This window comes from Coloeus monedula, assembly GCF_965178545.1.
Source record: "Coloeus monedula genome assembly, chromosome: 10".
NCBI lineage: Eukaryota > Metazoa > Chordata > Aves > Passeriformes > Corvidae > Coloeus > Coloeus monedula.
Genome location: NC_138790.1, coordinates 230,372 through 249,626, shown reverse-complemented (window position 1 = coordinate 249,626; position 19,255 = coordinate 230,372). Strand labels below are relative to the sequence as shown.

General features: G+C 43.0%; 1 protein-coding gene across 5 annotated transcripts in view; it reads left to right on the top strand.

Annotated features, from left to right (window-relative positions):
- Positions 1-19,255, top strand: part of DGKD (diacylglycerol kinase delta) — a gene marked incomplete at its 5' end in the record, with an annotated part of 58,413 nt that overhangs the window by 23,982 nt on the left and 15,176 nt on the right. For 3 of the 5 annotated variants that reach the window (XM_082288226.1, XM_082288229.1, XM_082288228.1), the window contains 14 exons: positions 6,727-6,831; positions 7,644-7,776; positions 8,327-8,433; positions 8,950-9,075; positions 10,127-10,229; positions 10,752-10,914; positions 12,948-13,056; positions 13,795-13,934; positions 14,651-14,735; positions 15,298-15,392; positions 15,480-15,579; positions 15,733-16,006; positions 17,850-18,011; positions 18,739-18,867. In XM_082288226.1, coding sequence (XP_082144352.1) covers positions 6,727-6,831; positions 7,644-7,776; positions 8,327-8,433; positions 8,950-9,075; positions 10,127-10,229; positions 10,752-10,914; positions 12,948-13,056; positions 13,795-13,934; positions 14,651-14,735; positions 15,298-15,392; positions 15,480-15,579; positions 15,733-16,006; positions 17,850-18,011; positions 18,739-18,867 — 1,831 coding nt within the window. Of the gene's footprint in view, positions 1-3,179; positions 3,331-3,527; positions 3,561-6,726; positions 6,832-7,643; positions 7,777-8,326; positions 8,434-8,949; positions 9,076-10,126; positions 10,230-10,751; positions 10,915-12,947; positions 13,057-13,794; positions 13,935-14,650; positions 14,736-15,297; positions 15,393-15,479; positions 15,580-15,732; positions 16,007-17,849; positions 18,012-18,738; positions 18,868-19,255 lie in introns of those variants that run through there. The other 2 variants (XM_082288227.1, XM_082288230.1) reach the window with 2 other exon arrangements.

Genomic DNA, 19,255 nt, shown 5'->3' with positions numbered 1-19,255 from the left:
TTTCCAGAAGCCTGTAGGAATGTGACCCTGGTATGAGAGATGATAATTTTCCCAGGGAACACTTTGTCTGGTCTAGTTTCCTGCTGCAGCATGGGGGAGGATAGGGACTGGGAGAAATCCCAGATGGAGGGTCAGCATGAGTTGAACTTGACCTGTGGCACAGCATAGTGCTGTAAGTGCCAGTGCTCAGAGAAAATGCACTGCTGCCCTGGCTCAGGAGGGACAGATTGCAAGGTGAGTGAACCTAATAATGTAAAAATGTCCTAAAGAGACCACAGCACATGCCAGACCTGCTTTCCTATGGAAATGAGCTGTCCTGGATTTTACAGATTGAAGAAACGGCCGCATGGAAGGTGGGGATAAAATACCCAGTGTATTGTGGACAGAGGTTTGGGCACTTAGGGCTTTGAGGAAAATCTTAGTATTTGGGGGGGGGAGGGGGAAGGAATTTGGTACAACTATAAGAACATTAATGACCTGTTTTATTTGGTGGAAATGAGAGTTTCCATCGGTGGAAGATGGTCACTTTAGCAGGAAATTAAGATCTCGCACTATAAAAAAACATACAAAACTGGTGCATTTCTCCAGTGTTATATAAAAAGCTACTTCTTCTTTCCTGTATCATCTGGGTTTTGGGGGAAGATAATTGGTGTGGTTCTAGAGAGCTCTAACTGACCTCTGCAGTGACTTAATGGAATTTGTTGGCAAAACTGGGTGAAAGCTGAATTGCAAAATTGAATAGGGCTGTAGTCTGTGGAGGAAGGCAAGGCTTGGGCCCTCATGAATCTTTGATACTCATGTTATTGCTCTCTTCCAAACTGTAGAGACCTACTAAAGTCATACTGTCTCGCTGCCTAAGGCTTTGCTGGCCTGATGCTGAGCTCCAGATTGTTTCAGAAATAGACATCAGTGAGACAGACGTTAAAGATTCTAAGTTTTAAGGACTGGTTTGAATCTCAAACTTGTGTTTTCTTCTCCCTTTTTCACAGTCTTCTTTTTTGTGTATTTGCTGAGGGAGTTGCACTTGCTAATCCACACTTAATCCATTTTGCCCCGTGTGAGTTCAGTAATTGTGTTTGAAACACAGTGGATTTGCTGCTTTGTGAACCTTGCTGATGAATACAGGCGAGGTGTTTTACTATATTCCAGCATTCATTTCACTACTGTTGTCATTGAAACAGGAGCTGAAGTGGAAAAATGGCTGGGTCCTCATTAGAATCTCACCCAATTTTCCTTCCTGAGTCTTGGGTTCTCAGGATGCCGAGAGCATTCTCCACCATACAGAGCAGACGTAGCAGTTAGCTACAGGTGGTGGATGGTTTCCCTACCTTTGCCATATCTGATCCAGCTGAAGGTTTTGCAGTTTTGTTTTTTTTTCTAGTTTCTAGGTCTCTAGAGCTCCAGAAATTCCTGTTGTCTCTTTACTCAAGTCATCAACTGTTTCTCCTAGGGAGATTCAGGGCTAGCACCTTTGAATGTAAGACTATATTTGAACAGGATATGAGTAAAAGGAAGCAGTCAGAATGAGCAGGTGTTCTCATACTCCCACTTTTGGCCATTCTGAGAAATGTACACATCAGGAAAACTATATTTTGTGAAGTTCAATGTCCCCCCACCCCGTCTCCCGCCGCAGCATTTCTTCTGTCAGCTCTGTGGTTGGGCCAGTGTGATCTTAACTTGCTTTGCCATCTTTTGTGGTCACTGAGCTCACCAGATGTACCCTGATAATAAACAGTTCCAGGGCATGCTTGGCTGGACTGTCACTTTATTGCTGAGAAGTTTCTGGGCAGCCAGAAAATGCCCCACGTGAGCAGAAATGATAAAGTTGTCTTGGGTGGCAGCAAGACCAGAGGATGAAGTTTTGCTCCGAATGTTGGGAGGAAGGTTGCTCAGTACAGCAAAGGGTGCAGTATAGCAGATTTCTGCTTAAAATTTGGTCTAATATAGGAGTCTTTTTTGGACTGCCTTTCTAATCTGATTATTCACAGCTGTTCATCAGGAAAGGACATCCAGGGACATTAGTCCATTTTTAGAACATGAAGTGAGGAATTTTCTTTGGTTGGCTCTGTTGTTTGTTAGCTGGCTGGATTTGAAGTGTCGGTAAACTGATGTTAGTGTTGGACAGAGGAGTGTAGGTCAACATGAGAGGTGGGGGTTAACAGCTGGTAAGAGGGAATGGGCCATGTGAGAGAGAGACAGAGGAGATAAAGCTAAATTTTCAGTGTCAAGAGTGTCTGTGTTTGCACAAGACAGCCAATGAAGGCATGGCTATTTTCAGATTTAAGTTTTTTTAGATTTAGAGTGGGCAAGCTTGAAAATTGAGAATTTCTCTAATAGACTTGAGATGAGTCATGGAGGGCGCATAACTACTTGCTGGGGACCTGACTGTCACCCCCATTTCTGCAAAAGGTATTTCAGGGGTTTCGGAAGTTCATAATTAACCTGTGTTGTGGTCTGAAATCTCTTTAACCCTTCCTGCCGTTCCTGTGTGTCCTTATGACTCTCCAGGAGTGATTAAGAGGGATTGGCAGCCTTTTTTCCCCCCCGTGGCTGCGGAGCTCTTTTTCTGGTCAGGATTAGGTGTCAGTCATGTCACAATGTGGTGAGCTCTGGGCACCCAGTTTCTTCTAATGAGTGAAATCTAAAGAGCCACACCCAGAAGTTCAGTAGCATTGAGGATCAAAAAAGTTTTTAATATTCACTTTTTAGGCAGAACAAGCACTTTTAATTAGTGTAATTGCTCATATCTAGATAAAATTCGGAGCTGTTTTGGGGCATTAATGCTCAGAGTTCTGCCAATCCTCAAACAGGCCAAAAACCTGTGAGATTAAAAATAAATCTGAAGACTTTTTATTGGGTTGGTTTTTCTTAACTCCTAGTAAGGCAGCCCTCATCCTAACTCAGAAGCAATTAGATCGTTGTTTTTGTGCTCTTCGTTTCTGAGAACAAGAGGTCACTGGTGACATTACTGGTCTGTAAATTTAGAACAAATAAAAGGAAATGCTACTTCACCTAGTGCATCGTCATCCTGTGGAATATACTGTTCCAGGATGTTAGTCAAAAGCTGTAGCCGGAACATAAAAAAATAGCTGGACCGTGCTCATTTGTAGCCATGTTCGCCAACAGGGATAACCAAGCCTTGTGTTCCAGAGTGTTGGCTCATTGCAGCTGTAGCTGAGAGTGAACTCCCTGGACTCCTGGCTGGGAAAGGACAGCTTTCCAGAAGGAAGATTGCTGTGGCTTCTTTTGAGATGACAAGAATGATTTTATTTTTTCTGGTGCACTGGTTAGATGTTAGATTGATCATCGCTCTTGCTCAGACAACGCCATGTATGTAACAGCTTTGCCCCTCTGTCAGTATCCTTCAGCAGGTGGATATCTGGAGCTGAAATAGCTGGTTCAAGGAGAGGGAGGGAGCAGTGGTAGGAGGAGTGTGAGTGAGCGTTTCTGTGGCTCAGCCCAGTGCCGCAGCACGCGTGCTGCCCACCGGCCTGTGCAGGAAGGAGCGGGCGGGCGGCTGCCGTGCTGCAGGGCAGGCACGAGGGGCTGAGGGTCCCCAGGTACCCGGGCTGGGCTGGTGGGTGTGGGGTGTGTGAACGGCAGAGCTGCTGAACTGCTCTGCAAAGGAAGAGGCCCTGTTAACATGTTTCTGGATTCCTGATTATCCTCATTAAGATGTTTAACTGTAATACTGCTGCATATTAATCAGGAAAACAGGTTTGTACGGTTTCTTCATTTCCCCGAATAATTGCTGCACTAGTTACATTAAAATCTTGTCTGTCCTTCATAGTGAAGACTGAATTGTCCCAGTTAGTGCTCCTTAGGAGCAAGCTTTTAAAAGAGATTTATTCTTGTATTTCCCATCTCTGGTAATATCAATAAATCCCAGTGCAAATGTTGCTTTTGAACTGACAAATGGGGAATGCTCTTCATATATTTATCCTGCAGAGTTACATTTTTATTTGTAGTTACACAGTAGACCCTTTGTTTTAAATCTGTGACTCTTTGTCTGGATGATTCATGTATGAAAATCTTTTAATCTCTTTATTTATCCTCTTGTCTTATAAACTTTGACTTTGTTCTTTGAGCAGAGGGTTGTCTAACACTGAGTGTGGGGATTTTTAAGATGATGCAGTAGGTGACTGAAGAAGGATGTAGTTGTTTTCTATACTGGATGATCCATCCATTGATCAGGAAGTCAGTAGCCTCAGAAATTCATTCTTATCAAAGGAGTGTCTGCATTTCTGAATTTTATGTCAGTATTTTAAATTTCTTGTCTTCCAGTGTGATTAAAAACTATGCTATAGTTTGCATTTTCCTTCCCTCCCCCAAAAAGGCAGAAAAATGGGAAAAGGGACAGCACAGAGTAGGAGTGTTCTGAAGCTGTTCTTCACCAGTGCCCCAGAGCATGCCAGTGACTCAAATGAACTAACTGGTGGTTCCTTACAGAATTTTGCTGGTTTTACAGCCATGAAAGGTCCTTGGATGCTTCATCCTACAATGTTTGGACTTTATATGTGCTCCTGTTGTACACATGCAACTATAGATGTTCTTGGCATTATTGCCAGGAAGAAAGTGAGGCCCAGTGGTGTCTGAACAAATTAGTTAACCTTGGTTTTACTTCCAGGGAAGTAAAAAAGGTACTTCTTCTTAGCAGGACTCAGACATGCCCCTTGTTCTTCTCTAACTTCACACTGATTTTTTGCATCAGTGTTTCACGCTCTGGAAGAAGTTCTTCTAGGGTTGCTTCATTCTTACATAGCAGAGTTTTTGATGGAAATACATTTAACTAAATACTTTCCTGTTTTCACAAGGAAGAAGAAACATTCCTGTGATTACTTTCTTTGGAAATAATTTTTTTCAAAGCTGGAAATGTTGAAAGGAAAGTGAGGGAAGAGAGAAGGAGTTCTTCAAAGTTTTATTTTTAGAATAGTGTAAATATTTACTTCTGTGTGCTTACAGTTGATACAGATCAGATCGTTTTGTCCAAGATAGAATGCTCCAAATGCTAAAACTGTGTTTCTAATATGAATGGCCAGTCCTTTCTTTAAAAAGGGATTTAGCTCCTTTCCTTGCCTACTTAATGTGTCTGTAGCACCCATTTCTAGGTGTTGGTCATGCCTCTGGGTAAGGCGGTGTTACTGCAGGTGAATCTGCAGTCTGTCAATGAAAAGAAATACAGTCTAAAAATTGAAGAGCTTAAAATAAAGCAGCACTTTCCAGGTGTATCTTTTTTGTTGACATTACATCCACATTTCTTGGCAGATGCTCTGAGGCACTTCAACATCGACTAAAAGTTTGGTGTTCAACTTGAGAGGCTTTTATTTTTCATCTGTTTTATGAATGATAATGAGAGAAGTGAGAAACAGACGGGAAAACAGGGGTCATGTATTGGGGTGATGTGTGTGGGTGTTTTAATGTTCATTAACAAAACTTTGGCTGAATGGTTTGGCCTCATGAGATCGATACAATCCTAGTTTATTTTAATCCATTCTTTCAGATGTTAGGTACAATTTGCTTGAAAAGCAGATGATGTAGACAAATTTTCCCATGCACAATATGTAGAGGAGTGCAGGAGAGTCTGGACAGCTGGAAATTTTTAGAGTTGACATAAAAGGAAGCCTTTTGATTTTTGTTAACAGTGCTCAACCTTAATGCAGCTTTTCTTAAATCCAGGTCTTGCAAACACTTCAGTATTGGTCTAATTTAAGTCAGCTTGATGGAAATCAATACAGAGGTGTGCACAAAGAGACAGTGAGATCACTACACTGTGGGGAAGAAAGCCTTTTGTCTTAGGAAGAATAAAGGTTGATACATAGTCAAGTCGACTCCAGCTGTATGAGCAGCCCTGGGAACAGCAGACATGGTCCTCTGAAGAGCAGAGCTTTTATTTCTCTCTGCTGCCACCAGCTGACTGAAAGAGAGGGAGTTGGTGCTAGAGGACACAGGGGCCTGGTGCCTCCCTGGGCAGAGGGAAACTTTTGCCACCCTGTGTGTCTTCTGCTGGTTTGTTAAAACATTGTTTATTTAACACAGGGCAACTAATGCATGGGAATTAGCCCAGGGTACAAACATACTGAGGAGAGGATTGTTGGAGGGAGGCAAACTCGCCACAGCCTCAGCCTGATAGGGGAACATTTGTTGGAATATCTTTAGGTACGTAGAACAAGCCCTCAGGAAACATGAGGGTTCAAAATACAGTGATTTCACTTCTAGATTATTTGATTTCTCTTCTAAATTGCTTATTTTGTTTTATTTCTCCCCTCCCCATAAGGGAGACTAAACAAATTTTTAGTATCCTATTGTATATCAGAGTATGTTATCTGATTAATTCATTGCTAGAAACTGGTAAATTATGCTATTAACAAAATGTCTCAATGTTCTTACCAGTTCTAAAAGTACAGTAAGTCCTTTAAAAAGACTTATGCAAGATCTGCACATAATTACTCCTGCTGCTCTGTGCTTGATTTGTGATGTGCTGTTATTTAGCTATGTGAGATTTTTTTTACTCAGTTCAGTATTGGGAATGACAGCTAAAATCTTGGTGGCTCTGTACATTTAGGAAGAGATTAAGGTGTGCTGTGGTGGAAGAGAAACATGGTTCAAAGGTGCAAATAACTTTTCTTGTGCAGCTCTGAAAAGAGCTTCAACAGACTACACTAGTGGTAAGGTGTTCTCTTGCTGGCTCTCACTGTCATGGCCACTCCTCATTTTCTCTCTCTTCAGATTATCACTCCGTGTCGGAAGCTCATCCTTTGTGCTGATAACAGAAAAGAGATGGAAGATTGGATTGCAGCACTGAAGACTGTACAAAACCGTGAACATTTTGAGGTACTAGGAAAGTGTGTACCTTTGTATTCTGTGCTTCATCTGCTAAATCACAGCTTGTTTTGGGAGTCAGCTTCCAGTGAAGTTACTAGAAGTCATTTTATTGACTGTAATGGGTAATAGTGTTAGGACCTTCTGTAAAATGGATCCCAAATACATTGAAGTGATTCTCCAAAGAAAGTTTGGCTTTGTATATGCTCCCTTGAAAATTTGTAGAGAACTTTTCAGAGTATGGGTAGGTTATGAAACAAAGTTCCCTTCCCACCCTCTTTTCATTCTTCAGTTATCCTCCCTGTCGTAATTCACATCTTGCCTGCTTGGTATTCTGCCAGCTTCAGTGCATCTGCCTGCTTCCCAGGGCTGAGTGAGACCAGCACAGCCACCACAAGAAGCTGTCTTGTGTTTTCCCCACTCTGATGCTTGCCTCCCGCATGCTAGCACAAGCATTTCTCTGCTACATAATGAGCCAGGTTGGGGAATTGATCTTGCTGAGAATTTAATCTGACAAAAAAATGGGGATAAATTCTCCAGCAGATAAATTCTCCAGTTCATTTCCCTACACACACTTGTAGTAAGACAAGGATGAGAGGTGGTTCAGGAGCTGTAATGAAGGTGTGGCTTCCTCAGGAAGTCTCTTTTGCCTTAGAGACCTTCTTGAGTTGCAGCTAATGTGTATAAACTGCATGTGGCCTACTCTTTCCTAGTAAAAAAGTGTTCTGTTTCTGCCTTTTCTGACTGCTTCATGCAAGTCTTCAGAGAAAAAAAAGTCTCGTTGCTCTACTTTAGACCTTGCTGTAATACATTTATATCATCAGTCTACCCAGTACAGCATGGACCATTTCTCAGGGATGCATAACTGGTACGCCTGCTCCCATGCCCGGCCAACGTACTGCAACGTGTGTCGGGAGGCCTTGTCCGGGGTCACATCACATGGGCTGTCCTGTGAAGGTAAGCGTGCCCTCGTCCCCTGCCTGGGGAGGGACAGCCTTATTTTATTTTTGGTTTTGCCCATATACCCAAATACTGCCATCTCTTATTAAAGTCATGTGTCTGCAGTGAGCAGATACACGCTTCTGAGGTATCTGAGAGAATATTCGTAAGAAGACTCCTGTTCACGAGAATAATTGTATTTGTAAGAACATCCTTGTTAAGTGTTTGAGTGCCGGGAGATTCTTCTTTCTCAGCTTTGGCTTAGCAGAAATGCCTGGCCATGCACAGCTCATGCTTCTAACATGAATGAGGTGACACCTACTCTGTGTAAAAGGGTGGAGGAGTGTCAATCGTGTTAAATTTAACAAGGTAATAACTAAGCTTTGTACAAGCAACTGGCAAAAGTGACAAGGCAAGAATTAATAGCTAGATCAGAACTATGACAGCTAATCATTTCGGTGGTGCTGAAAAGGATAGAGTGTGCCTGTGCTTTCTTCTGGAGCCAAATACACACTGCCACATCAGACTTCCTGAGGCAGGATTAATGCATTCTTCTCTTCCTCCCTAGTGTGCAAGTTTAAAGCCCACAAGCGCTGTGCTGTGCGGGCAACCAACAACTGCAAGTGGACAACTCTGGCCTCTATTGGGAAGGATATCATTGAGGATGAAGATGGGGTAGGTGTTAGTCTGAACTCTTCCAGCCTTACCTTGATCTGGAAGCACTGCCTTGTGTTCTGTAGCTTTTTTTCACTTCATAAATAGCAGATTCTGCCTTTACATGGAAAAGATTTCTGCTGTCAGAGCATGAGATTCTGTGTGAAAATTCCAACCAGGGTAGCAAGGACTCCTTAGTAGGAATAAACTGCTATGTACTGGGGGAGCTGAGATTAAATAATTGGAGGCATGGGGAACCTGGTCTGAGTTTTGGCAAAAGAAAAATAAATGAGTGTTTGGAACAGCGCCTTAGCATATTGGAATGTCTGATGTAACTCAGTGTTTCTGGGTAGCCTGGGGTGAGTCACCTGGACTCTTGGTGCTTGAGCATGATGTAAAGTGCCAGAACTGGTCCTCAGGTGTCTTGTAGAAATTGCCTTTGCTGTCCTCAAATAGCGCATATAAAGAGTTGCTTCTCTGTGTGTCTCAGAGCCACAGTGCCTCCTTTAAGCTTCTGTCCCTCTGTACCTTTTGCAGATCTCAATGCCACATCAGTGGCTGGAAGGAAACCTGCCCGTGAGTGCCAAATGCACTGTGTGTGATAAAACCTGTGGCAGTGTCCTGCGTTTGCAAGACTGGCGCTGCCTGTGGTGCAAAGCCATGGTGAGTTGAATAAGTGTGATCATTGCAGTAAAAGGACAGGTTTTGATCAGCTCTGTGGTATGTTCTTTTAATGACATTTGCTTAGAATAAAATCTCTAACCAAGCTCTCCGTGTTTGCCGTGGAGGACTTTATTGTTCTGCAAGAAATAGAAATTTAATTTGTGCTCAGAAGTGTTGCTGTGATACATAAAAGCAAGGCCTGAAAAAAGTATCAAGCTTCTAGCCAAGCTCATTTTATTTTGAGTGAGCTTTCATAGAAGGATCTAACTACAGTAGACATGAATCAATGCTTCAGACATGGCGTATGTTGGATTTTAAGGAGCCGTTAATTTGTTATTTCTACAGGTTGAAAAGGTGCAACAAACTATAAAGAATACTCCTCTATTTTAATAATAGCAATTTCCTTTCCATTGCAATAGATTGCTCTTGCCTAACCACTGAAGTGATGCAGATCTTGCTATGTTTCCAGTTGTCTATAATACTAGTAAGAGAAGTATCACAAAATGTTTTTAGAATGGGGGGGCTCAAATGCCAAGGAAACCCTCTATCTTGCAGTCTTTATGTACCAGAAAAGTCCTGCTCTACTTTGTATTTCCTTTTTTGGGTGGCTTCATTAATCTCGTCTTCTCTTACCTCTTAAGTCCCTCATGTCTTCTTGCTTTGTTTTTTGCTTTCTTGTTCTCTTGAGTTCCCAGCTTTTTCTTTAGTTGCTATTTCAGATCTCTCAGCTGAGGCTGGGATTTTGAAAGCAGAATGCCTGAAGGCTCCTAAAGCCACAGAATCTGTACCTGATTCTTTCAGCAGCCAAAGTGCTGGTCTCATAAATTCAAATGGCAGGAAAGTACATACTAATGGAAAGACGAGATTTAGTAGAAGGCTCTGATTAGATCATTCTTAAAATAACTTTATCAATAAATTTATCAATTGACATTTTTTGGTGATTTCAGCCCCTCTGCCTTTCTTCCTCTTACAACTTCTTTTGGGTGGCTTTAGGAGTTATACCACAGTGTCCAAAAGAGTCTGAATTACTCTTTCTTGGTGGTGTTTCCAGGTACACACAGCATGTAAAGAGTTGTTGTCAAGCAAGTGCCCTCTTGGGCTCTGCAAAGTGTCTGTCATTCCTCCTACTGCCCTTAACAGCATTGATTCAGATGGTAAGTACTGCTAGTAAGTAGCACTTCTTTCTCTTCCTCTCGGTCTCAGTGGCTTCAGCTGGCACTACTAATGCCATGTTTTGCCAGCTGAAAATTCTGCTTTTGGTGTTGCTGAAACTCCCCACTGGAAGCCATTGCTGAGTTATGGCAGTGAACTGTGATTGCTTTGCTTTTGCGTTCAGTTTATCGCCCTGTAATGTCAGTGTTTGCCAAGCTGCAGCTGGTTATTTATTGACAGTGACTATATTGCAGAAGCACTCTGGGAAGGTTGGAGAAGCTGAAAATTTTGGAATACTGCTAGGAAATAAGTGTGACATTTAGCAGCATGAGGTGTGGTTCATGCTGGATTCAGGGCTGTGCACATTTGGCATTCACCCAGTGAGTGCCATAAGCACAAGGAAAGTACTAGTTGTTCATAGCTGGCCTGGGGTGTGGGCTGTTGTTTTTTCTCTCTTTTCATCCCCATGGGAAGCTTCACATCTCTTGGCTTTTGCTCCCTCTCACTTCCCTTTGCCCCAACAGGTTTCTGGAAAGCTACTTGTCCCCCTTCTTGCACAAGCCCGTTGTTGGTCTTTGTCAACTCAAAAAGCGGAGACAACCAAGGCGTAAAATTTCTACGAAGATTCAAGCAGCTGCTGAATCCAGCCCAGGTCTTTGACCTCATGAATGGAGGACCTCACCTTGGGTAGGCATATATTCTATGGAAACAGAAATTCCTTGTAAATACCTGAAAAGTACAAGGGATTTATTTGATTAAGCTCATCCTCAAATGTAACAGGGAACTCATTCCTCAGAGAAAACTGAACACATGAGGTTTTTAGGGGTTTTCCTCTCTCTGTGTTTAGTGTTATTGATTAGCTAAAACCAAAAACGTTGTCAAAAAGGTTATTGTATCTATTCATCGGTAATAGCAGGACAGCTTGAGGCGTTTTGGGGAAATTCCAGAAACACTCCCCTGGAAGAAGACAAAGCGTGGAAAGCTTGAATCCATAAGAAAACTTGTCAGCAAACAGTCTTGTAACCGACATCCTGATGTACTGCTAAGAAGAGTTAACTTCAGTTAACTCAAGTGAACAGACGGATGTCATAGATAGCAAATTAATATTGTCAAGATGAGATGTATTGAGAAATAACTTACCTGAGAAGTCTGTGAAGCTTCCATCCCTCAAAGACTTTGTGGTGATGTTGTGGAAAGATCTTTTATGAGTGCATTTGGTAAAGTTCGTTCTGCCCTAGGATCTAAGTTACATTTCAGACTTTTTACCAGATTATGCTAGAATATCTGTGGATATTAAAAAAATGTGAGTGCTGTGAAATAAATTTTTGTGTATTTCTGCAACTCTCGCTTAAAAAAAAAGTTTCGTCTTTAGTTTGCCCACTTCCAAATGTTTTTCATATTTGAGTAACTTCTGTCATTAACTGGTGCTCCTTATAATAAGAGCCAATACAAGGTGAATTTCTCTCATCTTTTCCTAACTATGACTCCAAGTCTTTGACTAGATGTGTAGATGCAGGGGGCTAAATCTGGGAGTGTCCATCCCTGGATGAGTGATCATTGGGTCCTGAGAACTGTTGTGGTTCTTTGCCATAGCATATTGCAAAACACTGGCATTTAAAACTGCAGTATTCTGTCCAGGGGATGTGTTTGGCTGAAAAATAATTTACTAAAGACTTGTAAAATTGAGTACTTTCCTTGCTCCCCTCCCCAGCTGGGCTGACTGTCGTGAGGAATTTTGCTTTTAAGCAGGAATGGAAGGGAGGGAATCAATTACCTTCTTGAGCTGTGGTGCACACTTCTAAAACAGCTGCTCTTATATATTCACTTAAAAAGGGAGTGATGGTACAGAGAAAGGCTGCTTCTTGATAATTTGAATATTTTCAGCTGCTGTTAGTCAGACGGGTACCATAGGATGTTGTCATTTCTGGTAGTCATCTTTTGTGTGTCAGCAGTGCTTGATAAAATAAGGATTTTCGTGTACTACAGCAAATCCTATTTAGGTAACAATAGTAAAAAACACACATAAAAACCCAAAATAAAAACAGGTAGTAGATCTCAAAAATGTTCAGTAGGAAGCACAGTTTCAAACAGGAGAGGTTGTTTTTTATTATTCTGGAAAGGGTGAATGGAGAAATTGACACTAGTGAGCTGTTTGCTAGCCTGCGGAACAGACAAGGCACCAGAACAGTGATTTATGTTGCTTTCCCAGAAGGACCAAAGCCTGTGTTGCTTTATGTCCTCTTGCAGTTGTCTCCTGGCTGATTGGCTGCATGAAAAGCCCCCTGTTGAAGCTTTGCTTTAATTGGTGTGGCCATGAGTGCAAAGGCAGTGACATCAGAGCACTTAGAACAGTGACAAATAACTAGTGTTAGGCTGGACACAGCAAGGCTGCAAGGAGTTAATTCAATGGATAATCAGCTATCACATGCTTGTTTCCTGTTCTCTGCAGACAAAAGTGCTCTGCTTTAGTAGATGAGTATGTCTTGGGAGATACTTCTGTAGTGAATAGCTATTGTAAATTGCTTAGCTGTATTTATAATCCCTTAATTATAACCATTTAAATTCATCTGTAACCTGGCAGTGACCCACATTCATTGTGAAATCAGAGCCTACTTTAAGCAAAGCTGCCATGTTTATTACCTAGATAGGAATTATCATTTCTTTCTGTAACAGCTGATTGTTTTTCCCCCTTGCTTTGTTTTTTTTTCTTTTCTCTGTAGTTTACGCTTATTCCAGAAATTTGACACTTTCCGGATTCTAGTTTGTGGTGGGGACGGAAGTGTTGGCTGGGTTCTCTCTGAAATTGATAGCCTCAACCTTCACAAGCAGGTACCTGCCCCAAGAGCTTGGTTGGATGAGGGAATGTAGTAACAACAGCATGGGCTGAAGAGAACTTTCCTTGGTCATGCAGATGTCGTTTGCCCCAGGACTGAAGTTGCTGAAAGCTTACCGTAGCAGTGCTCTTGCACTAGTTTTCTGCAAGAAATGAATCCAGTAATGGATTAATTCTTTATTCCTGTCTCCAGTGTTCCTCCACAAGATCCAGCTTTTGGAGTAGCTCTGAGTATTCCTGCTCTATCGCCAGCAGAGACATGCTCTGAAAGGGCTGTGGTTAGAAAACTTGGGAGTTGCACATGGGTTGTGCTCTGTTCCCTTTAATTCTCATAGTGTAGTATCTGAGTCTTAGGGATAGGCAGAAACTTCACTGGGGTAGAGGTATCATACAGTGTTTTGCCTGGGAGCTGTCTCTGCTGATTTTACAGAAACACAATGGCACCACCTGATGGCTAGATACAAACCTCTAGGAGGTTTACTGTAGCGAGGTGCTCCTTGAGATGGTAGCTGTTAAATGCTCCTCTCTCAAATCGCAACCAAAAGTAGAGGAAATTTTTCCTTATTTGTATGCTTTCTGGCTGTTTTCCCCATCCAGTTACTTTGTCCCCACCCTGGGATTAGCTGTTTCTCAGTGACTGGTGTGTAAAGGAATCAGTCATGTTACTCATGGCTGTTCCCAGCTTGTGTTTTCCCATTTGACTATCACTTTTATTTTCCTTTTCTCTAATGCAGTGCCAGCTGGGAGTGCTGCCCTTGGGAACAGGGAATGACCTTGCTCGTGTTTTAGGCTGGGGTTCTGCTTGTGATGATGATACCCAGCTCCCTCAGATCCTAGAGAAGCTGGAGAGGGCCAGTACCAAAATGCTGGACAGGTGAGTAACCATCACTAACATTGTCTGCTCTTTGAAAGTTGTGTGCAAATATCCTTTCAGGAGCACGGGGCAGTCCTGACTCTGCCAAGCTTCTGGACCTCTTACTAATGTCAGATAACCTTTTGTCATTGATAATCTACTGTCACCCTCTAGCAACAGAAAGTGGTCTGGCTTTCCATGTTGCTGCTGCAGAACAGTAACAAGTGAAATTATCTGATGTCCAGTGTCCTCTCTTCTGTCCCAGAGTCCTCATTAATTGAATTTGTCAGCCTTAAAGTCATGACTTTTTTTTTTAAGCAATTTCTTGTTGGTAAATCTGAACCAATTTATCTTGAGCTTGGCTTAGAAATGGAAGCCAAATGCAGAAGTGGATGTCTACCCTTAGTATTGATAGATCCTGTGTATCTTTGTACATTTAAAACTGTTTCATGTCTTTAGAGTTGCGTCTTGGCATCTCTTACATTGAATCAAGTAATGCCCATGGAATTTCTGTGGAGAGGGAAAAGAGATGTTCCCTGTGCTGTAGAATGCTTGTTCATAGTGTCACCCTTCCTTCTTCCCCAGTTCAGCCCCTCTGTACTTCCATTGCCCCTCTGTGGCTTCTTTATATCAGTGATGGCTCCTCAAAGTTTGTTCTGCTTTGAGGTTCTAGCCTGTTATATTTGGATAACAGAGGAAACCATCTGCATTGTAGTGACAAGTGTGATTTTCAACAGGTGGAGCATCATGGTGTATGAAACCAAATTCCCTCGCCAGGCCTCCACTTGCACAGTCACTGAAGATTTCAGTGAGGATTCAGAGGTACCTTGCAGGATGCAGAGGGCAGGGGTCTGGAGCATCAGCCTTGGAGCACACCAGATAGGAGGCAGTGGTTGAGCTCCAGTGGAGCAGACCTGAGCATGGGTGTAGCCAGAGCTGCAAAAATCTGGGGCTTTAAGTCAATGAAGTATTATGGAGAAGGATGGAGGTTGGGTTACAAGAGTCAACAAACCATAGTGAGGGATGAGGAGAAGATACTTTGGAACGGGACGGAAAGGAAAGTACTGCCTTTTATTTGCTTCATGACATCAAGTTGTTGAAATAGTGGCAAGCTGCATAGCAGTCACAAAACAACCAAGTGCTTTTAGATTTGCAGTTGATCAGAGACTCTAAGAACTGCATTGCTGATGATTTGTAGGTTCAGAATTAGTTTCTTCATCACATTCAGATCTTCAGTGAGTAACAGAGCCCTGGTCTGTGGAACTTTCTCAGGGCAAAAAGAATCTGTAGAGTGATAGGTACTCCCTGAGGAGCCAGGATTTCACAGCATATGTTGTTATGTTGGGAAGCAGCACCCTAGTGGCTTCTTTCTGACTGTCAACAGGTGCAGAAGATTCTCTGCTATGAAGATTCTGTGGCTGCTCATTTGTCCAAAATTTTGACTTCTGACCAACACTCAGTGGTGATCTCCTCAGCCAAGTGAGTACTTAGAGGAAAACTGCTCTAAGTTGCACTGTGAAAATCCTGCGACAATCCTTGTGTGATTTTGTTTTCCTCTTTGTCTAGGGTGCTTTGTGAGACAGTGAAGGATTTTGTGGCTCGAGTAGGGAAAGCCTATGAGAAGGCAACAGAAAGCTCAGAGGAATCAGAGGTCATGGCCAGGAAGGTAAAATTTGAAAAAATGTTTGGGTTTCTACTTCTGCAATGTAAAGATGCTCTGTTCTCATAGAACTAGGATAGCAGCAGTTCAGTAAGTACTAAAGAATGAGCTACCCAGGCAACTGTTAGTTTTACTCAAATGTTGTTCTTCTTCATGTAGTGCTCTGTCCTGAAGGAGAAGCTGGACTCATTGCTGAAGACACTGAATGATGAATCTCAAGCATCTTCCTCTCTGTCCAACCCTCCTCCCACCATTGCAGAGGAGACGGAGGACGGGGATGGGTCGGGCAGTGCTGGTGACTCTTCGAGCGAGCGCTCGGTGGGCTCGGCATGCACTGCAAGGCCCCAGATATTCCGTCCCCGAGAGCAGCTCATGCTCAGAGCTAACAGCTTGAAAAAAGCCATTCGCCAGATAATAGAGCATGCAGAGAAAGGTAACCTGTCAGGAGTCCTGCTTGTCGCTTCCTACAGCCTCTTAGAAAGTAAAAATTTCCTTTGTTCTAGGGGCAGCAGGCTTCCTTCTTGAAAGCAGCTTTCCTGAGCTAGATAAGCTACTCAGTAAGCCTGGCCATTTAGTTTCAGTGTCACCTCTGCCAAGCCCACGTTTTGGAAACATTGCTTGGTAAATGAGTCTGAAGTTCAAGGTGTGTTCTCTCCCAGCGGGCTGCTTTAGGAAGTTCCTACCCTCCCACACTGTTACTTTGCATTTCCTGTCTGTCCCCACCCATACCACAATTGTGTCAGTGCAGCTCTTTGTGTGGCCTTACTGTAAAACAAGATCTGAAAATACTTGGGAAGAAAGGATTTTAAGTATTTTAACTTGAATTGTTTCAATCTCTTTATAGCAGAGCCCAGCAAAACATTGCTGTGGTACAACTGCAGGAAAGGACAGGAACTTCTTAAATGAGCTTTGTCCTTGGAAAGAAAACACTGCACCTTGGTGCAAGTCAGTTCTGTTCTGACATTAACTTTTTAGGCAGGTGACCGTCTTCTCCACATCTTGACCCTTATCTCTCTCCAGGCACACGCCGCCCAATGCTCCAAGTTCCCTTTCCTTTGAAAGGCGTCAGTCTCCAGGTGTTAGTAATAAACTCGGGGGTTAACTGAGACCAAAGGAAGTACTTAACAGATTGTTACTGGAGATAAAAGCATTGAAGCTGCAGATGTAACTTCATGCACACCCAGGTGTGCACTATGAACAACTGTGTAGTGAGTTATGAATCATTGCAATATTGCTTGGATTTCCAGCACTGCAGCATTGTGTACAACCTTTGCTGAAGGTGAGTAGTGGAAGTTCAGCAAACAGCCTGCTTCTGGTGAAGTAGGAGGCCTTGACCTCACTGCTCCCTCATTTGCTGCTGCTTACCTTAGGCCAGTTTGATGTTTGTGGAGTTCTTTTGGAGCCCAAGAAATTTGCTTAACCCAGCCAGAAGTGTTCTGTTTCTGCTGTGCAAGTGGGTTGGATTGCCTCGTGGGCAGTTCTGATGAACTACAGGGTTAGCACACAAGGGAGAGGAAGAGACTGAAAGAAGGGGGTGAGCTATGCAGGTAGTCAGCTGGTAGAGCAGCTGAGGGCATTCAGAGCTGTGTCCCTGGCAGGGGCTGCTGGGGAGGAAAAGACCTGTTGATGGCATTCAAAGGCAGTTTTGATTTCTTTAGGCAGCATGCTAACATTTGAATTTTACCAGCTCTCAAGCAAACTCCAGTTACATTTCAGATGTATTTGTTCAACTTTTCTAAACTGTTTTTCTTCTTCTAAAGTGCGCAATCTGATTCTTTCCTCTGTTTGTATTGGTTTTTACCAGCTGCTATTTTCTTCCTTCTTGATTATATGTGTCTAAGTTCCCTTTTCAAGTGGCTTATGTTATTGCACCACTACAGATTAAACAAACAGGAAATTCATTAATCATTTCACATCCATCTGGTTAGAATTCCTGGCAACATCTAAATGCAAATAAATGGAAGCCGATCACCTCTAGCACAGTTTACATCTCAGGATGCCTGAGAACCTGTGGCATTAAAAATGGACACTTCTGTTTAGAGCCTCACTGTTAAAGAGCTCAGCAAAGTAAACAAGGAGGCTGAGCCAGGCTGGTTCCAAAATCTCTTCAGAGCAGAGCTGAGACAAATGATAAAAGAAAGCTTTGTGTTATTCCTGTTCTTTCCTTTAAGGAATCAGGACATTTAGAGTCCCATCCTGTTGTTATTTACATGAGTGGGAGGTATTCCTTGCCAGAAGAGCTGTGAGGCACTCACCTACTTTATCTCTCCATACAGCTGTAGATGAGCAGAATGCCCAGACGCAGGAGCAAGAGGGCTTCCTCCTTAGTCTCTCAGCCTCTGAGGAGGGCAAGGAGCTGAGGAATGAGGATAAGATTTCCATGCAGTCATCACACAGCAGCAGCTTTGGAGTGTCCAAGGGGAGGAGCCAGAGGAAAGGTACTGCTCTGGGGCTGCCACCATGCAGGTCTTGCCTGTGGATTACATTTCTGTTAGCTGTAAAAAAGGAAGGAGGTGTTATGTGTATTACCCTCTGTGTTCTGTTCTTCTCAAATTTTTGCATGATTGCTCTTCAGGCCTTGCACGTTGCTGTGTTCTAGCCTGTGCTGTACACCCCACTTTTTGCTACATTCTCATGGCTTCCATGATCTTAGCATATGAAGCCTAGGATTCAGAAATTTTCTTGCACCTTAGCCAGTAATCTGGGTTCTCTTGGCTTTCAGTGCTTGGACAAGTACAGTCTTGTGCATTTTTCATGTCATCCTTTGCAGATGACAGAGAACAGCAGCCAGTTTGCTTTAGTAAATGTGTTATGTGAGTGATTTGTTAGAGATCCCTGATCACTCCAGATACATGTGGAACTTCCCTGAGTATTGATTTGGGGCCAAATACCCTGTCTGTTGTGCTGCTGGCACCAGCTTTTTCTCATCTCCATTGCTAATATTTTTCATGTGGCATTTTGATACTTCCAGTCTCTGAGGTTTTCCAGCAGCACATATGTGACATCTCTGTCTCTTAATGACTGATTCTGTCAATTCTTTGTTTTCTGGGGGCTCAAGTGTTTTGCTGTTGAGTGATTCATAACCCAGTCTTTCTGCTTGGGCTGTGCTGGTCTGAATCACAGCACTATGTTTGTCAATAACCAAGTTTGTGTTGTGTTTTACAGCCTCAAAGTCTCCTTGCGAAAGACTAGTAAACAAAGGAAGTTTGTCATTGGGCAGCTCTGCATCCCTTCCTCCCCAGACAGGAAACCGGGACAACTTGCCTATGCTGAACACAAAAATCCTCTACCCAAGTAAGTGTAACACCCAGCACTTCCCACCGAGGCAGCCAACTGGAGCATGGGTGAAAACACGAAATTGTCCTGCCAGGTGCCCTTTTGTGCAGGGTTGACCGTGAGAGAAGTCCCTTTGTGGGTAGCTGCAAGTGGGGGCTTGGAACTGTAGTGGTTTCCAGTTTGTAGCTAAGACTTAGACACAGATTTTTATTAATGCTGTGAAGTGGCAGAATTTAGATGCCAGTTGCAAGGACATACTGATCTCAAAGTAACCATGAGAAGGGGGAGACAATGCTGTTGAGGAAGGTTTCTGAAGAGTGACAGCCATAGGTTTGGGAGCAGCAGTCCCTTTCTGTGAAGGCTGAAGTGACTGGAAGTGCACAGACCCAGCAGAATCCCACCTCCC